The following is a 14,616-nucleotide window of genomic DNA, read 5'->3' on the forward strand; positions in this document are numbered from 1 at the left end:
ACAAGGTTTGTTTGCCTCGTGTTTTTAGTTTTTTATTGTTTTAGTTTCTAAAATAATATCTCCACCGACAACTTCCTTCTGTTTTTCTACTCTTTGTGATTCAGTGATTAAATAATGGTTTTGGAATTTTTTTAGCTTCAGGAATTGAAGAAAGGAATATGCCAACAAAAAAGAAGAAGAGAGAAGACTGCATTATGCTCTTCTAGTTTATTTCATTAATTAATCTAGTAAAAGTCATAATCGTTTTTAAGATTTTCTTATTAAATGGGGTAATTGGTAAACATGTCGGTTTTCAAATGTGTGTGTGCAGTAAAAATGTAAAATAGTCAATCAAATGCAATTGGATAATTTTCTACAGTTACACATCTAGTCAACTGCAATATCAAAAGTTTTTAAATATAAAGAAATTATTTTTAAAAAAGTGATACCACGAATATTAATGCTTTGTAGGTAGGAAGCCAAATGGGCCATTTCTATAAATGAGATATATACAACTAAGGCCCATTCTATATTGACATTTTTCCTTTTGTCATTTTTCAGTCTTCTAATTCAATTATGTTTTTTTCTTTTAATTAAAAATTAAAAATTTTCGACTCGATGATTGAACGCTCGAGACTTGATCGAGCGTTCAAGCAATCTTAAGTCACGTTGTGGCGAGCCTCATTGCTCAAGCGCGAGCAATCTAGACTTAAAATTGTGTGGATTTCACATACAGTAATACAAATTATAAAGATGAGCATCATTTAAATTAGGATTGAGACATAAACTGAATACCATGAGCAACAAAAATGAGATAAAACGCCGCCGTTTGCAATCAGATTTCAGTCCGAATCAATGTTTTCTGATGAATTAGCTGGCAAATGAGTTGTGATTTTAAACACAAACCAAATTTATTCTTGAACAGAAAGGAAAGAAAGCACAAAAAACGATCCTTTCTTAGCAGCGGCTTCTCTCCGGCCTCCGGCAGCCTAAAGCTCCACGATGGCTGCACCGCTCGATGGCTTCGATGCAAAAATGTAGAGGCCGAGATCGCTCTTCTTGATCACCCCTTTGTCGATTCTTGACTGGAAATATTGTTCCTGCAACACACAACTCGACATTGATATTCAACATTTCAACGTTTCAACGACGATTGAATGGCAGCGTCTGAGACACTAACCTTCAAATTGAGGATAAACTGTGGGACGATATTCTCCTTCACCAGAGCAACGGCACAGCCTCCCCATCCAGCTCCGGTCAGCCTGGCCCCGAGGGCACCATTGTCGCGGCTAATCTTTACGAGCTCTTCCAATTCAGGGCAGCTGTTTTACACATGGTTATGTAAGTGACTGAAACGATGACCATTCTTGACTGCATAAACAAAGGCGGAGGCATACCTGCACTCGTACAACACGCTGCAGCTGTAGTGGCTGTCGTTCATGAGGTCTCCGAGCTTCTTCAGCACGTCTTCCTCACTGCAAGAGCAACTCAACAGTTTTAACAAACTGAGGCCTTACGAAAACATATAGTAGTATATGACGCAACTAGCTATTGCGTAAGTCACCTTAAGTTTGATGACACAGTGTCTTTGAAAGCAAATACGCGTTTCGCCTCTGAGTACACGTGAACAGCTCGCTGAAAATTGTTTCAAGAATAAATTCATTACAAAGTCATAAAATAGCATTCCGGTTCTGTACGAACATATGGTGACAGAAAGTGAATATTTTGCGTTGAATGGTTGACAACAAAACAATGTGATTGTAAAATGAAGAGTCGGTAAAAAGGCGAAATCACCTGGTGTAACTTGAAGTGTTTGGCAGCTTTCAGCACGTCCAAGGAAGAGGGAGAAGCGGCAAAAAGAACTTCCAGCTTTTCATTGATGATTTCCTCAATATCTTCGGCGTTGTATGGTTCTTCCTTCAGATATTCCTGCAGATGCCAGCCGTTAAATTTGGTGCGTAACTATGAGTTTGTGACACAAACATACACAGCAGCGGTCGAAAAGAGTATGTATGGGGTACCTTGACAGCGAGAACTGGATCAGACGATCCACGTGTACCAGCAAAAGATACACACAGTCCTTCAACATCAGAAAGTGTATTAGCCTTGGAAACTGCCTCTTCAGCTTTCATGCCGAGCTTTATGCCTAGCACTATCTGCAACGGCCCAGACAAAGAGATAGACTGTGAGGCTCGAGTAAACATAAAGCAATTCTATGAGAACAGAAGTGTGAAAAAAAAACTCACAGAAGCCAAACGACATTCAACAACTCTGTTGTTGTATTTAGTTGCGGCAGTGACTGCTTTCTGAGATTCAGCTAGTGAATGTGCAATGACAAAAGTCCCACCTGCAGGGAGCTGCACCTCAGTAGCTCGAATAGGGTTGAAATCAATGAGTGCTGCAAATCCAGATTGAGCCATCACCGATATCGCCTGTCAATGGAAGAAAATAAGTATCTTGTATGCCAAAGGTGATTTATAACAAAGTGCTTAAATGTATTTTGCCATTTGAGTGTAGGGAAAAAAAAACATCGATGGTCAAATGAAAGTGACCGAATTAAGCACTCAATTAGGATCACACGCGATATAATAATTTAGCTGAGGTATGTGGTAGATTTACCTGGTCCATTCCACCAGATTGTGTTCCAATGTGTCTTTCACATTCACATGTAAGTTGAGCAAGTTCTTTCTGGACAGGAAATTCAGAAAATGAAAAAGGAGTTGCAAATAGCAAGAAAAGACAATAACTTCTTCGTGGAATAAATAATATCTGTCAAAGAGTGGCTTGGAATGGTGACTGTGAGGGCTATTGCAATTCACAAATACCATATTTATATGTACACACCTTCGGCAAGCTTGCTCCTAACACTGCCATAATGCCAATAGTAGACGAGCAAACAAAAGCAGCAGAGCTCGATAAACCAGACCCTACATGAAAGTAAACCACAACTCAGTGCCTTAGCAAGAGTATTAATGAGTATCCTCACTTATCCAGTACAATCGCAAATACAAATTGGCTGGATAAATATACCTGTGGGAACAATCCCATCAACGACAACCTCAAGACCAACTGGTTCACCGACATCTATGCCCTTCACTTTCGCATACTCATAGAAACCTTTATACCTAGAATGGCAAAGAAAATAAATATGGTATCAAAACTTTCAAACTGCCCTAACATCATATGTTAAACAGAGCATGACAGAATTATCAAAATCAGCTCGGAGAAAAAGTCAAGAGATATAAAAGGCACTATACCCGCAAATGAAGTAGTGACCCCATCTGTGATTCTTCAAATCAATTTCCTGAAATGCAGAAAAAATCTTTCCATTACAAGCGGAATGGATCATGAATGCGAAAACCGATTTGAAGTAGACAAACAAGCATAATTTGTAATGGTGTCACCAAAATAACATTGTATTCAGCAAGAACTCCAAAAATCATCAAACAATCTCTCATCTCAAAAAATTAAATTGTCTGCAATTACTCCCACTTACAAATCATTGATAATGCAAATGAACCACAATAAAGCTTTTAATCAACCATAATTCAAGCAACAACAGCTTTGCATCCAACTAACTCAGGCAAGCTAACTTTAACCATTCCTTTTCTTTTCCTCCAAAAGTTCAACTTGAAATGAAAAAGAATCAACAACTGCTTCAAGAATAATCTTTTCATCAACACACACACACGCAAGGTGATATTAGGAGAGCAACAAAAGCTTTGCATCCAACTAACTCAAGCAAGCTAACTTTAACCATTCCTTTTCTTTTCCTCCAAAAGTTCAACTAAAAAGAAAAGAATCAACAACTGGTACAAGAATAACCTTTTTATCCAACACACACACACACACACACACACACAAAGTGATACTAACACATAATCAGGGTCAGTAGGAGAGCACATGGAAGATGCTTTCCACTATTCACAGTAAAAAAACACACACACACATTCTCCCTCCCACTGTAAATGTTAAAGATCACTGCAAAAAACACCATTACCTGATCAGGATCAGCAGGGTAAGTGCAGAGAGAATACTTGTCACTGTTGACATTAGCGATCTTGAGGACCTTCTCACCCTCCACTTTCCGAATTGCCACAATCGTGTCTTGCCTTATCGCCATAGGCAACACAGAGTAACCTTCATAGTCTATGTGCTCCCCAATCAAATTCACCCTCCCTGCACACACAAAATCAAAACTTTAATCCACAATCATCACCCCCAAATCAAACTACCAAAATCAAGCGCCTTCCAAGTATCCAACTAGAAATTTCGATCTAACATTCCATTGAATCGAATTCACCCAACAAATTAAGCCAAAAAAATAAAAATCAAACAAGATAACAACTTTCAAAGTCCAATCAAAGCAGTAGAGCAAACAGTACCAGGAGATCGGGCGTAGATATCAGGGGAGTGGCCGAAAACTTCGACGAACTTGGATTTCAAAGTGTTGAATCGGAGCTCCGCTTCTTCAAGCTGCGACCCGGTTCCGTAAACGGGCTCGAGAGACTTGTAAACGGGCACCGGCAGATCATCGTGTCTCGCCATTGCTAAAAAATTAGTCTTTTTGGTTTCTCCGCTGATTTTGTTTATTAGACTAACTTTACGCTTTCTGCTGCTACCAAGACGTAGCACTTATACTACTGGCTATATATGATTGATGAAGTTAGGAGAGAGTGAGGAATTTTCAATGAATTTTCAATTTTGGAATTTTGTGGTTCGACTAATAAAAATACGATCTTTTTAATAATTTCATATTCAGATTAATATGGTCGTGTCTGTGTAGATTTTTTATGATTTAGCTATCTTAGATTGTTATGATAAGATTTCTTTTTAATTTGAGAAAATAAACCTTATCCATTTGATAATTAATTTAACTAGTCATTTTATAATTATGAAAATTAAGATTTACAAATTATTTTATAATATGCAGCTCCATTTTTGCCTAAATAACAGTTCAATTTCCGAAGTCACAGCATTTTTATTTCAAAAACTAGCATAAGAAATTGTTAACCGATTACTCTAGATATAAAATATAACTATAGGAAAAAAAAGGTATAATAGCATGCATGGTCCATGCATTATTTCAAAAAATCATTTCCTTAACTTTCATAATTGGATTTATGGTAAAAGAAATATTCTGGATAAAGTTGAAGACATGCTGACATTATGATGTTGATTTATTGATTATGTATATATCTGAAAAATTAAATTGATTACTAATATAACATGTATGGATAATTATCATTAGTTGGCTGGATTAGACTATCTACTAATTTCATTGTGTGGTCGACTATTCATCAATTTATATTGTTAGTTTTCTAAAATATTTAATCCAATTAATATATGTGATGTGGATGTGACATAATTCCAAATTTAGTTCTTCTTTTATTTAATAAATAGTAATGAATATAAAATGGTGAGCAAGTTAGGAAGAAGTAGAAAATCTGGCTTGTCCATTTCCAATAATAAAAAAGGAGATACCATTCACCGAATCTTATAATGTTTCTCAATTATGGTAGAACAACCATTTAATATAGTATCATTTTCATACATACACGGCAGTGTACATAGTGGAGCTTTTTTGAGGTCTATACTCTATATAGGCTTTGTTTTCTTGTGCCAGAAAATTGTTCTTTTTCATGGGCAGATAGGTAGACTAGAACCACAGATTTTATGCATTAATTAGAATAATATTTGGATAAAGAATAGTTTGAAAATTTATATTTTTAAGCCAAATATTACCGTGGTCTCGATCTTGAACGTGGAAGATTAGATAAAATAAGATAAAGAAAGTAACAATATATGCTACATGACATAAAGAATTTAGGAAAGAAAATGAGTTTTATTTTTCTGTATCACACTAAGAATGTAGTGCTTCGCCTAATCCTTAGTATATAAAGCTGAGCAATATGAATTTTAATAAACAATTTGTAAAATATGAAAGAGAAAAAAATAACTGAAGTAATATTGGTAGACATTGAGATCCACAACACCTACATAATATAATGATAAAAAAATCAAGTAAATAAAAATAGACTAATTTTAGAGAAGAAGAGAGTAAGAAATTTCAAGCAATTTTTTAGGAAAAAAATACAATTTTACCTCAGAGATTCCCACAACTGATTATAAACCGTCTAACCACACGATCATTGCACCCTCTCTTCAAATTGCCAACACAACTTTATGTGTATAAAAGAAAATATAAAATAAAATAAGAAAGCAGGTAGACCAAGATATGGGAAAATTGAGTTACATCAAAAACAAAATCACGTGCCTGCTAACCCCCCACTTTCACCAACCGTGCCATTTAACTTTCTTTCAATTATTTGTTAATTTATTCCAAGCACAAAATATATTAATGATTCTTTACGGTATACTCCCTTCGTGTCATAGTAATAGAGTCATTTTGCTTATTTTGGTACGTTCTATAGTAGTGGTGTCATTTCACTCAGTAGAAAAAGTCAACACATTTATTTTCACTTCTTTTACACACTTTCTTTACACTATTGTACTTTATTCTCTTTTCATCTCTTTACATTTTTCATTTCCAACTTTACTTTTCTTTTATTTAATGCACTTAATACAATTTTTTTTAATCTTCATGTTCTGGAAAGAAATGCATTCGATACTCTGGAATGGAGGGAGAAGTATAATCACAAGGGAATTAACTGTATTAAAATACTTTGTAAACTTTTTTACTTTAAATCACAAGTCTTTGTCTCTTCTTTTCTAATCCCTCCATTATCAATAGCTTTACCTTTTGCAAGCAATATACCTAACGCTAACCTTTCCCCAAAAATTTAACCTAGATTCCTTTTTACTCGTCAGCACCACCAAAAGTCCAAATAAATTAAAACATAAATGCATATGCTTGAAAACAAAACATTAGATCTCATCTAACTATCCTGTAAAACGGCATAACAAATCAAAATTTAAGATTTAGTTAATGATTATTAAAATACAATTGGTTGGATTATGCTTTAGTTAAATAGATTCAACAAATTAAATCAGAGCGTGGCCTCAACAAATAATTAATAGATGGATTTAGGCCTTCTTTTCCACAACTAATACACGTGACATGACATATATTACTAGCACTAGTAGTAGTCCAATACGAAACTATTTTAGATCTAGAAAATTAATATTAGCAACATACATAATAACATAGCAATTGATTTTTTAATTTCTTCAATTAATTAAAAACAAATCACGGCAGGATTTGATTAACAGCGCGGCAATTCCGGCGAATCTCTCCGGCAGCCGCACTCTGCAACCCTCCCATCACGATCATCGACTTTGCGAAGTCTCGGTAGAAAACACGGGCGTCTTGTGCATAAGACTGCACTAGCGCTCGTGCCTCGTCCACTCCACCAACTAGTGCCTGGTCAGAGGGCAGCAGGCCCTCGCCAGACAAAATGTTGGTGAAGTACCTATTGTCAAAAGTCATGGGCGTCGCGTGGTCGAGGTCCGCCAGCGTCGTGTTCACGGTGCACAGCTGCTGCAGCGACTGCAGGAATTCGAGGTTTATGTCCGGGCCGCCACCATTGAGACGGGCGCTAAACGTGGAGCACCGGGCCTTCCCCATCGTGTGCGCACCTGTTTTAGTATATGGTCAAAATAACGTCATTTGGTCTATAAATTCCACACCAGTTGTATCGGTAGCAAATTACCGGAGAGTGCGAGGAGATCTTGGAGAGAGAGGCCGAGTGCTTGGAATTTGGACATCAACGTTGGTAGATCGGAATTGGGAGAGGGAAGAATGTTGTTGGCGGCTGCTTTGCTGGCGATCAAGCTGTCCTTCCTTCCCATTTCCACTTCCCATGCGGGCCCACCTGACTGCACGCAGAATAGACCAGACATAAGAACTAATCCAAAAAAAATTACTTTCTAGCAAATAAATGACACATTTTGACTCAACACGAGTTTTAAGAATTTTTTTACCTTATAACGGAAATGAGTAAAAAAAGTAAGTGAAATTTATATAGTCCATTTTTCGGTAGAACGTGAGTGTAATGAATTTTGGGACACTGTACCAAAACAACAGCGTCTCTTGCAGCAATTGCGAGAATGTCGGCGCAGGAAACTGTCTGAGGGCAAAAATATTCGATTTCGGCCTTGATGGCGTCGATCACATCGAATCCCCTTAGAGAGTTTGCGTTGGGAGCAGCGGACTTCTCTCCAACCATGCTGGCCGTGTCGTCCAACAACACCGATGCATCGCATCCCTGCGAAACCACACACTATTAGTACTCAGAGAGAGAGAGAGAGAGAAAGAAAAAGCGATAAGGAAAACATGCATTAACGAAGCAGTCGTGGAAATGGAGACGAAGGAGGGAGGCGGCCATCCGGGGGTCATCGGAGACGGCCTTTTCGACCCAGGAAAACACGATCGCTTCGGCCTCGGGGCAGCTGCTGAGGTAGAAATCGAAGGTTAGTGAAATGGTGCCGCCGTTCACGCAGGCTTCTGCTGCATTTGGATTTGTTGCGTTTGGGAGAGTGCTGCAGAATGATGCTGAAAACATCATCAAACACACAAATGCTGTGATATAATTGTGATCCATTTTCTTCTTTTTTTTGTAGGTTATGAAATGGGAAGCAAACCTAGTTTTTATATATATATATATATATATGTGTGTTGGAAGGGGAGAAGACAGATTCAAGATAGGAAAAGGTCGTGAGGTTCTGGAAGAGGATGAGATGAGCACTCTGTAACTGAAAACCTACTACCATCTGCCTCTTGCATTATTACATGCTCTACTTTGTTATTTTCTTCTCCATACTTCAAATTTTCAAATAACAACGCAGTTGATAAATCGTTTCTCCTTTTGAACATAATAGCGGGAGTTCAAGGCATTGAAGGGTGTTTGTGTGTGTAGATAAATAAATCTGACAGAAACCATGAAGTTTGGTCAAATTCTGGTCTATCCTGCAACTTTAAGAAATGACTAATTGTATTACTATTACTTTGATATTTTTTGTCAATTGTCCCTATGATTTGGGGGTATATTATGTATTACTGTGCTTTTTGCAAACGAAAATTATTGTGCGAACAAATCATTCAACTATTTAAACGATGTCATTTAATACATTATTTCAATAATGTCTTTAAGTTTTACATGTATACGTACGTTGATAAATTCAGAAACATAGCATGATGAAATTTTTTGTTATGAGACGATTGAGAAAAATATTAAAGTTATGATATGATTGGTCATTTTTAAAGTTGTAGGATAGACCAGAATTTGACCAAACTTTATGGTTTTTTTTTTTTTTTTTTTCCATTTGACGCGACAATCAAAATTCATACGTGGACGCTAAATATATAACATTTTCTATTCATAAAAAAATTGACTTTGTTGAAATATATCCATCAATAAGCGATCATGTTTTTTTGGTTGTAAGATACTCCAAATTTTGTGATTTTTCTGACAAATTATGGGACCGCCGATGATCATACATAGTACTACTAGTAATGTTTTTCAAGCAATTTCCCCAGACTAAAATACATATGGTGCATATCTAAATAAAACGAGTTGGAGTTTCTTTATTAATTTATGCAAAATAAACTTAAATGTGCATGGGCCTGGATTTGTGGTATACCGCATATGTGTCAGTATTGGGCCTGTTTTATAATAATAGATATTATAAGCTGAGCCCATAAAATTGATATTCTCCATCTATAAAATCACCCACTTAATTAATTTGCAACTTAAGAGCACGTTTTAATTTCAAAACCAAGAAACCGCAGTTATTGTCACATCACTTCGAAAAGTTTGTTAATTTTGCAAGCAACATTAGAGGGATCTAAACTTTTGACTGCTGTTTATCATTTGATTATACATATCTTTTGACGTACGTAAGCAATTCTTAGTATGCAGAATTAAATTTGAAATATTTTGGAGAATTAAAGTAAAGAAAACGATGCATATGCCACTGATCGAACAGTAGAGGAAAATATTGATTTCCAGCTATGTTGAATATAATTCGTCTGTTGTTGGCAGAGAATATTTTTTCATATCTCTTTACAGATAGAAGAAATAAATATTATTCATTCCGATTCCTTTCTCATGGTTGTCACCACAAAATTTTCCAATACTGCATTTCATGCAGTGGAATTATGCATAGCTTCTCCATTTACTTTTCCATATATAAAACTTTACTTCTAGTTAAATTCATAATTAGAAACCCTAATTCAGTGACACAATATGTAATTATTAGTTAACATACGCATTTTTTTTACTATAAAACTATATTTACATGGTGCACGACATATACCACATGGTGATTTCTTTTATTTGTCATATTGAATAAAAGTTGGGAAAAGGTGAAAATAAATAAGCTAAAACTATAGTAGATTGGTCCACACTGTACCAAATTTAGGTAATGGCCTAGACGTCTACTATATGTAAGGACTATGCATGAATATAAGTTGAAAAATGCAATATTTTAGGTTGGCGACTTTACTATTATATAGAGTGATGGTGCACAACAATCATTCTACATGCACCAATAATATTAGATTAACTTAATTAAATTGTGTGCCTAACTTCTTGGAAATAGTGAATTCTTTCATTGACAATTTCACTATGTTCTCCTCCTTCTCACATACTTTTCATAATTACTGCAATTTAATTTTCAACCGGAGACCTTATAGCTAATTAATTAAAAATGGCTAGCTAGATATGGATCCATATATGTCCCGAAATGACCTTAAAAATGAGAAATATTTAGTCAATTCATTTATCATAGATAAGGCCTTATTATTAAAATTCCTATATAAGATAGTAGTGTAGATGCCTATGTATTTATCTTGAAAAGTAAGAGCATTTGACTATACTACTCAACTTTACTAATCCTGATATTTCTCATCAATTAATCTATTATTGTAATATACATGCGTGTAATGAAAATGTTTATATTGACGAGTGGACTATGGAATCGAGATAATATTAAAAAAATTATAACTTTTTGATAACTCTTTTTAGATACTTGTAGTTAAGGCTGTGTCTTAGAAAAATATCGATCCAAAATATTTTTTTATAAAATTCAAATTCTTGATTCTTACCAGCAAACTATTTCCAGAACTGTGTTAATGTTATGTGCATTTAATCAAAGGACAATACAACTTGCACAAAATCTGCCACCATATATGCTCTCAATATGGGTAAATTCTACATGCTGCCATTCCAATTGAAATAATAATTCATGGTGAATCAAACATATACTGAAATAGCACATTCCTCAACCAAAAAGATATAGTAATTCCTATCATCTGATTATGCACCATCATTTTATATTATATTCCATCTAACTCCTATATATAAAAAAATCTTATATTTACACACGACCTAAAATAAATAAATCCTAGTATTTCTCAACAAAAAAGAATCCCAGGCTTCACACATATGCAGTATAGTATTAAAAGAAACTACTACTAGTAAATTAATGGCCAAAAATCACGCATCAATTTATCGGTAATAATTGCTAATAAATGAGGCTTTCTTCCACTTTAGTATTCCCTGCATAAAATTCCAAGCAGATTGCATAAATTTCACATGAATTTACATCACAAATATTCCACAACATTTATTTCATACAAAATACTTGGGTTCATAAACTGCTGAACCCCATAAAAACCAGCCAATCAAAATTGCCTAATCCACAGAAAAAAACCCTAACCCTAAACACAATATTGATTTAGTGACAGGAGAAGAGGATCTAATATAAATAAATATATATCCACATATATATCCATTAAACCCTGAAACTATATGAAGACAAGTTTTAAGAACATATACAAGAAATATAACCAAAAAAACATCATTTTAATCCAAGTCTAGCTACGAAGTTGGTGGTTCATATCTAAAGAGAAAACCCCCTAAACTCCAGATTCGGTCAGCAAATTAAGAAAAATAAAGCATACCAACTAATAAAGCTAGCACATTAATTACTAGCAAAAGACACTAAATAAAATTACTCTTTAGTCCTCCTCCTCCTCCTCCTTCTCCTTCTGCTGCCCGAATACCTTAGACGGTAGCATGTCTTGAAGCAGGCCGTTGTCCCTGGCCAAGGCCGGGAGCGAAAAGGGTCTTTCTTGAACTAGATTAGGATACAATGCAGGATTAGGATTATGATTAAAATTCGGATTAAGATTTGGATTTGGATTGGGATTAAAGCTCAAAGGAGAAGTCAATAAATTATGGAAGTAGGGTTGGTGTTGCATAGGTTGTGGTGGTAATTGCTGCTGATACAGGTGGTGGAACATTGGTGGGAAACTGCTCGATCCTCCTGCGCCTCCGCCTCCGTCAAGCATGAGCCTTTCCGGCATCCCCGCGAAGCTGCCCCGGGGCGTGAGGGGGCAGGGATGGAGGTGTGTGCCTTCGTAGGTTGTCACAACAATGGTCGGATCTTCACACGATCTCTCCACTCTCTTCTTCACCCCACATGCCGTGCTCGTGCAACGGTAGTAGCTCCTAAACAATTTATCCCAATTCAATTATTCAAACACAAAAAAGATTCAATTTTTATTGCTTAATCTGATGTAAATCGAAAAGGGTGTGTGAATATACCTGGGAAAAGGGCTGTTCTTCACTGCTTTCTGGCCATACTTTCTCCATCTGTAGCCATCATCCAAGTTATCAATCTCACTCTTTGTCATGAACGCAAATCTCGGCTCCCTTGGCCTTTTCTGGCTCTTCTTTTTCGGTTTTAACCTTAAAAACACCACCTTTTATATATATATCATCACTCCATCAAGAATCAAAGCAACACTAATTAAAAAGACTCAATTTTTTTATAGCCAGTCAGTCAACACAGATCATGCATTAAATCAAACCCCACTATCAACTACTACAAGAATTCACACAAAAAGAATCATTCACAATTATTAAAAAAAAACATCATTGAAAAATAAAAAGAAAAAAAAGATCTCACTGTTTCCTAGCCTTTTCCTGATCTTGCTCCTCTTTCTGATCATCATTCGCAGCAGCCGCCTCGGCAGAGGAGGAAGAGACGGAGGAGGAATTGGGCGTCGCCGGCGTGTTCACCACCTCAGAATATTCCGGCGGCGGCGGCGGAGGGGGGAAGGGGGTTTGCAGCAAATCGTCGAAGATGGAAGAAGGGTTGGAGAAATCTTGGACGCTGAGCATGTCGATGAATCGGAAAGAAGAATTCTTGTTGGGAAGATGATGATCGGTTGAGAGGTCGAGCAAGCTGCTGCTGCTTTCTGGAATCATCATTTGATCGGAAAATGCAATGTTTTGGGGTGAATTGTGTGTGGACTCCTTTTGCTTCTCCTCCATTAGTTTGTTGTGTTGATTAAAAGCGTAGATTCTTCATTTGCTGCACTGCTTCAACAGTGAAGCGATTTAGAGAGAGAGAGAGAGAGAGGTTTGTTTATTGGTTTTGGGGGTTTTGAAGTGTGAAGAGAGAGTTTGAGAAGGGGCCTCCCTTTTTCTCTCTTTAGGTAGGGGGTGGGGTGGGGTGGGGGGTGGGTTCGGACAACAGGTTGGCCCCGCCTAGATTTTTGTTTTCTTGCAAATTTGATTTTTTTTTCTACATCTTATCTCCTTTTCTTTTTTATTAATTTCTATGTCCAATCTTTTTTTTGGGTGGAATGGAGAGAATAGTGTTACATTTATTTGCTTTTATATTACTAGATGGCAAACTGTAATCAAGTAGAGATATCCTTCCGAATAATTTAATAATTCGGGATAGTATTTCTATCTTTTCTTCCTTTTGTTACATAAGACAAACGAGAATTGGAAATGATATAGTATTATCAGTCGAATGTACATAGAGCGATTTGACTATTTGGTCACATTATTTTGTTTTGTTTTTTTCTCAAAATTACTATATGCTTGATTATATGTACAAGGGTTATGAATGGAATTTAGATGATGTTTTACCATTAAAATATGTGTGGATAGTAGTATATCGTACAAAAATTATATTTATAATATAAGCATTTACTATTTAAATCTTTGGTCCAGAATGTGCATAACAGTAGTATTCATTTATGTGTGTGTATATGATATAAAGTATTATGAGTATGTGAGGACGGTAGTCTACATCATTATGTGAAATATTGTGCGTATGTTTAGATTACCGTTACCATCTAGGCCAGAAACCTTCAAATTGGTTCTAGATCGAAACCGAAAGCGCCGATTTCTGGCACTTGGCTGCAACACTATTTGACTCTTCGATCTAGAACGTGCATACTATTCATTTATGAATGTACGTATGATCTAAATTATCATGTACACGTGAGGACGATAAACTACTAAGTTAACATTATATCGACGAGGCCATAATCCTTAAATTGTGGTTTTGAATCGAAACCGAAAGCACAAGTTTCTACTTTCTAGCCCCAACAGTAAAACTAATCTTAACATATACTCGAAATTTAACATAATGATATAGTCTATTGTCCTCACATGTACATGATAATTTAGATCATACGTACATGCATAAACAAATAATAGTATGCATTTTCTAGATCGAAGAGTATTAACCCTAACAATCAAAATGGAGTAATTAATTGTGATATATATGAGCAATTGAGCATGATATCAATTTGGTATGTCTAGAAAAAAAAATCTAACAAAGAAAAAACGTCTTCAATTTGGAAGTTGA

General features: G+C 35.9%; 3 protein-coding genes across 3 annotated transcripts; all 3 read right to left on the reverse strand.

Moving 5' to 3' along the window:
- Nucleotides 1–789: 789 nt before the first annotated feature.
- LOC125207924 (galactokinase) lies at nucleotides 790–4,605 on the reverse strand. Its single transcript, XM_048107447.1, has 13 exons — nucleotides 4,365–4,605; nucleotides 3,980–4,158; nucleotides 3,237–3,283; nucleotides 3,010–3,104; nucleotides 2,824–2,906; nucleotides 2,599–2,667; nucleotides 2,226–2,411; nucleotides 2,001–2,135; nucleotides 1,774–1,908; nucleotides 1,544–1,614; nucleotides 1,377–1,454; nucleotides 1,160–1,301; nucleotides 790–1,079 (listed from the first exon to the last, which is right to left on the reverse strand). Exons 1-13 carry the CDS (start codon nucleotides 4,525–4,527, stop codon nucleotides 969–971), a joined length of 1,494 nt encoding a protein of 497 aa, XP_047963404.1. The 5' UTR covers nucleotides 4,528–4,605; the 3' UTR covers nucleotides 790–968.
- A 2,392-nt stretch (nucleotides 4,606–6,997) lies between these two features.
- On the reverse strand, nucleotides 6,998–8,548 carry LOC125203159 (peroxidase 40). Its single transcript, XM_048101459.1, has 4 exons — nucleotides 8,280–8,548; nucleotides 8,016–8,207; nucleotides 7,653–7,818; nucleotides 6,998–7,578 (listed from the first exon to the last, which is right to left on the reverse strand). Exons 1-4 carry the CDS (start codon nucleotides 8,541–8,543, stop codon nucleotides 7,190–7,192), a joined length of 1,011 nt encoding a protein of 336 aa, XP_047957416.1. The 5' UTR covers nucleotides 8,544–8,548; the 3' UTR covers nucleotides 6,998–7,189.
- A 3,153-nt stretch (nucleotides 8,549–11,701) lies between these two features.
- Nucleotides 11,702–13,391, reverse strand: LOC125204778 (probable WRKY transcription factor 48). The gene is made up of 3 exons (XM_048103506.1): nucleotides 12,916–13,391; nucleotides 12,552–12,695; nucleotides 11,702–12,455 (listed from the first exon to the last, which is right to left on the reverse strand). The coding sequence occupies exons 1-3, from the start codon at nucleotides 13,281–13,283 to the stop codon at nucleotides 11,963–11,965; spliced, it is 1,005 nt and encodes a 334-aa protein (XP_047959463.1). The 5' UTR covers nucleotides 13,284–13,391; the 3' UTR covers nucleotides 11,702–11,962.
- Nucleotides 13,392–14,616: the final 1,225 nt, after the last annotated feature.

Source organism: Salvia hispanica, chromosome 2, assembly GCF_023119035.1.
Source record: "Salvia hispanica cultivar TCC Black 2014 chromosome 2, UniMelb_Shisp_WGS_1.0, whole genome shotgun sequence".
Taxonomy (NCBI): Eukaryota; Viridiplantae; Streptophyta; class Magnoliopsida; order Lamiales; family Lamiaceae; genus Salvia; species Salvia hispanica.

Excerpts from the sequence above, each read along its gene's own strand:
- LOC125207924 (XM_048107447.1), bottom strand. The coding sequence starts at position 4,527 with ATGGCGAGACACGATGATCTGCCGGTGCCCGTTTACAAGTCTCTCGAG. Across the intron at positions 3,105-3,236 it reads GGTCACTACTTCATTTGCGG|GTATAAAGGTTTCTATGAGT; the intron begins GTATAGTGCCTT and ends TTGCCATTCTAG. Across the intron at positions 2,412-2,598 it reads AATCTGGTGGAATGGACCAG|GCGATATCGGTGATGGCTCA; the intron begins GTAAATCTACCA and ends TTCCATTGACAG.
- LOC125203159 (XM_048101459.1), bottom strand. The coding sequence starts at position 8,543 with ATGGATCACAATTATATCACAGCATTTGTGTGTTTGATGATGTTTTCA. Across the intron at positions 8,208-8,279 it reads TCCACGACTGCTTCGTTAAT|GGATGCGATGCATCGGTGTT; the intron begins GCATGTTTTCCT and ends GTGGTTTCGCAG. Across the intron at positions 7,819-8,015 it reads CAAGAGACGCTGTTGTTTTG|TCAGGTGGGCCCGCATGGGA; the intron begins GTACAGTGTCCC and ends TTCTGCGTGCAG.
- LOC125204778 (XM_048103506.1), bottom strand. The coding sequence starts at position 13,283 with ATGGAGGAGAAGCAAAAGGAGTCCACACACAATTCACCCCAAAACATT. Across the intron at positions 12,696-12,915 it reads CAGGAAAAGGCTAGGAAACA|GTTAAAACCGAAAAAGAAGA; the intron begins GTGAGATCTTTT and ends GGTGTTTTTAAG. Across the intron at positions 12,456-12,551 it reads AAGAACAGCCCTTTTCCCAG|GAGCTACTACCGTTGCACGA; the intron begins GTATATTCACAC and ends TAAATTGTTTAG.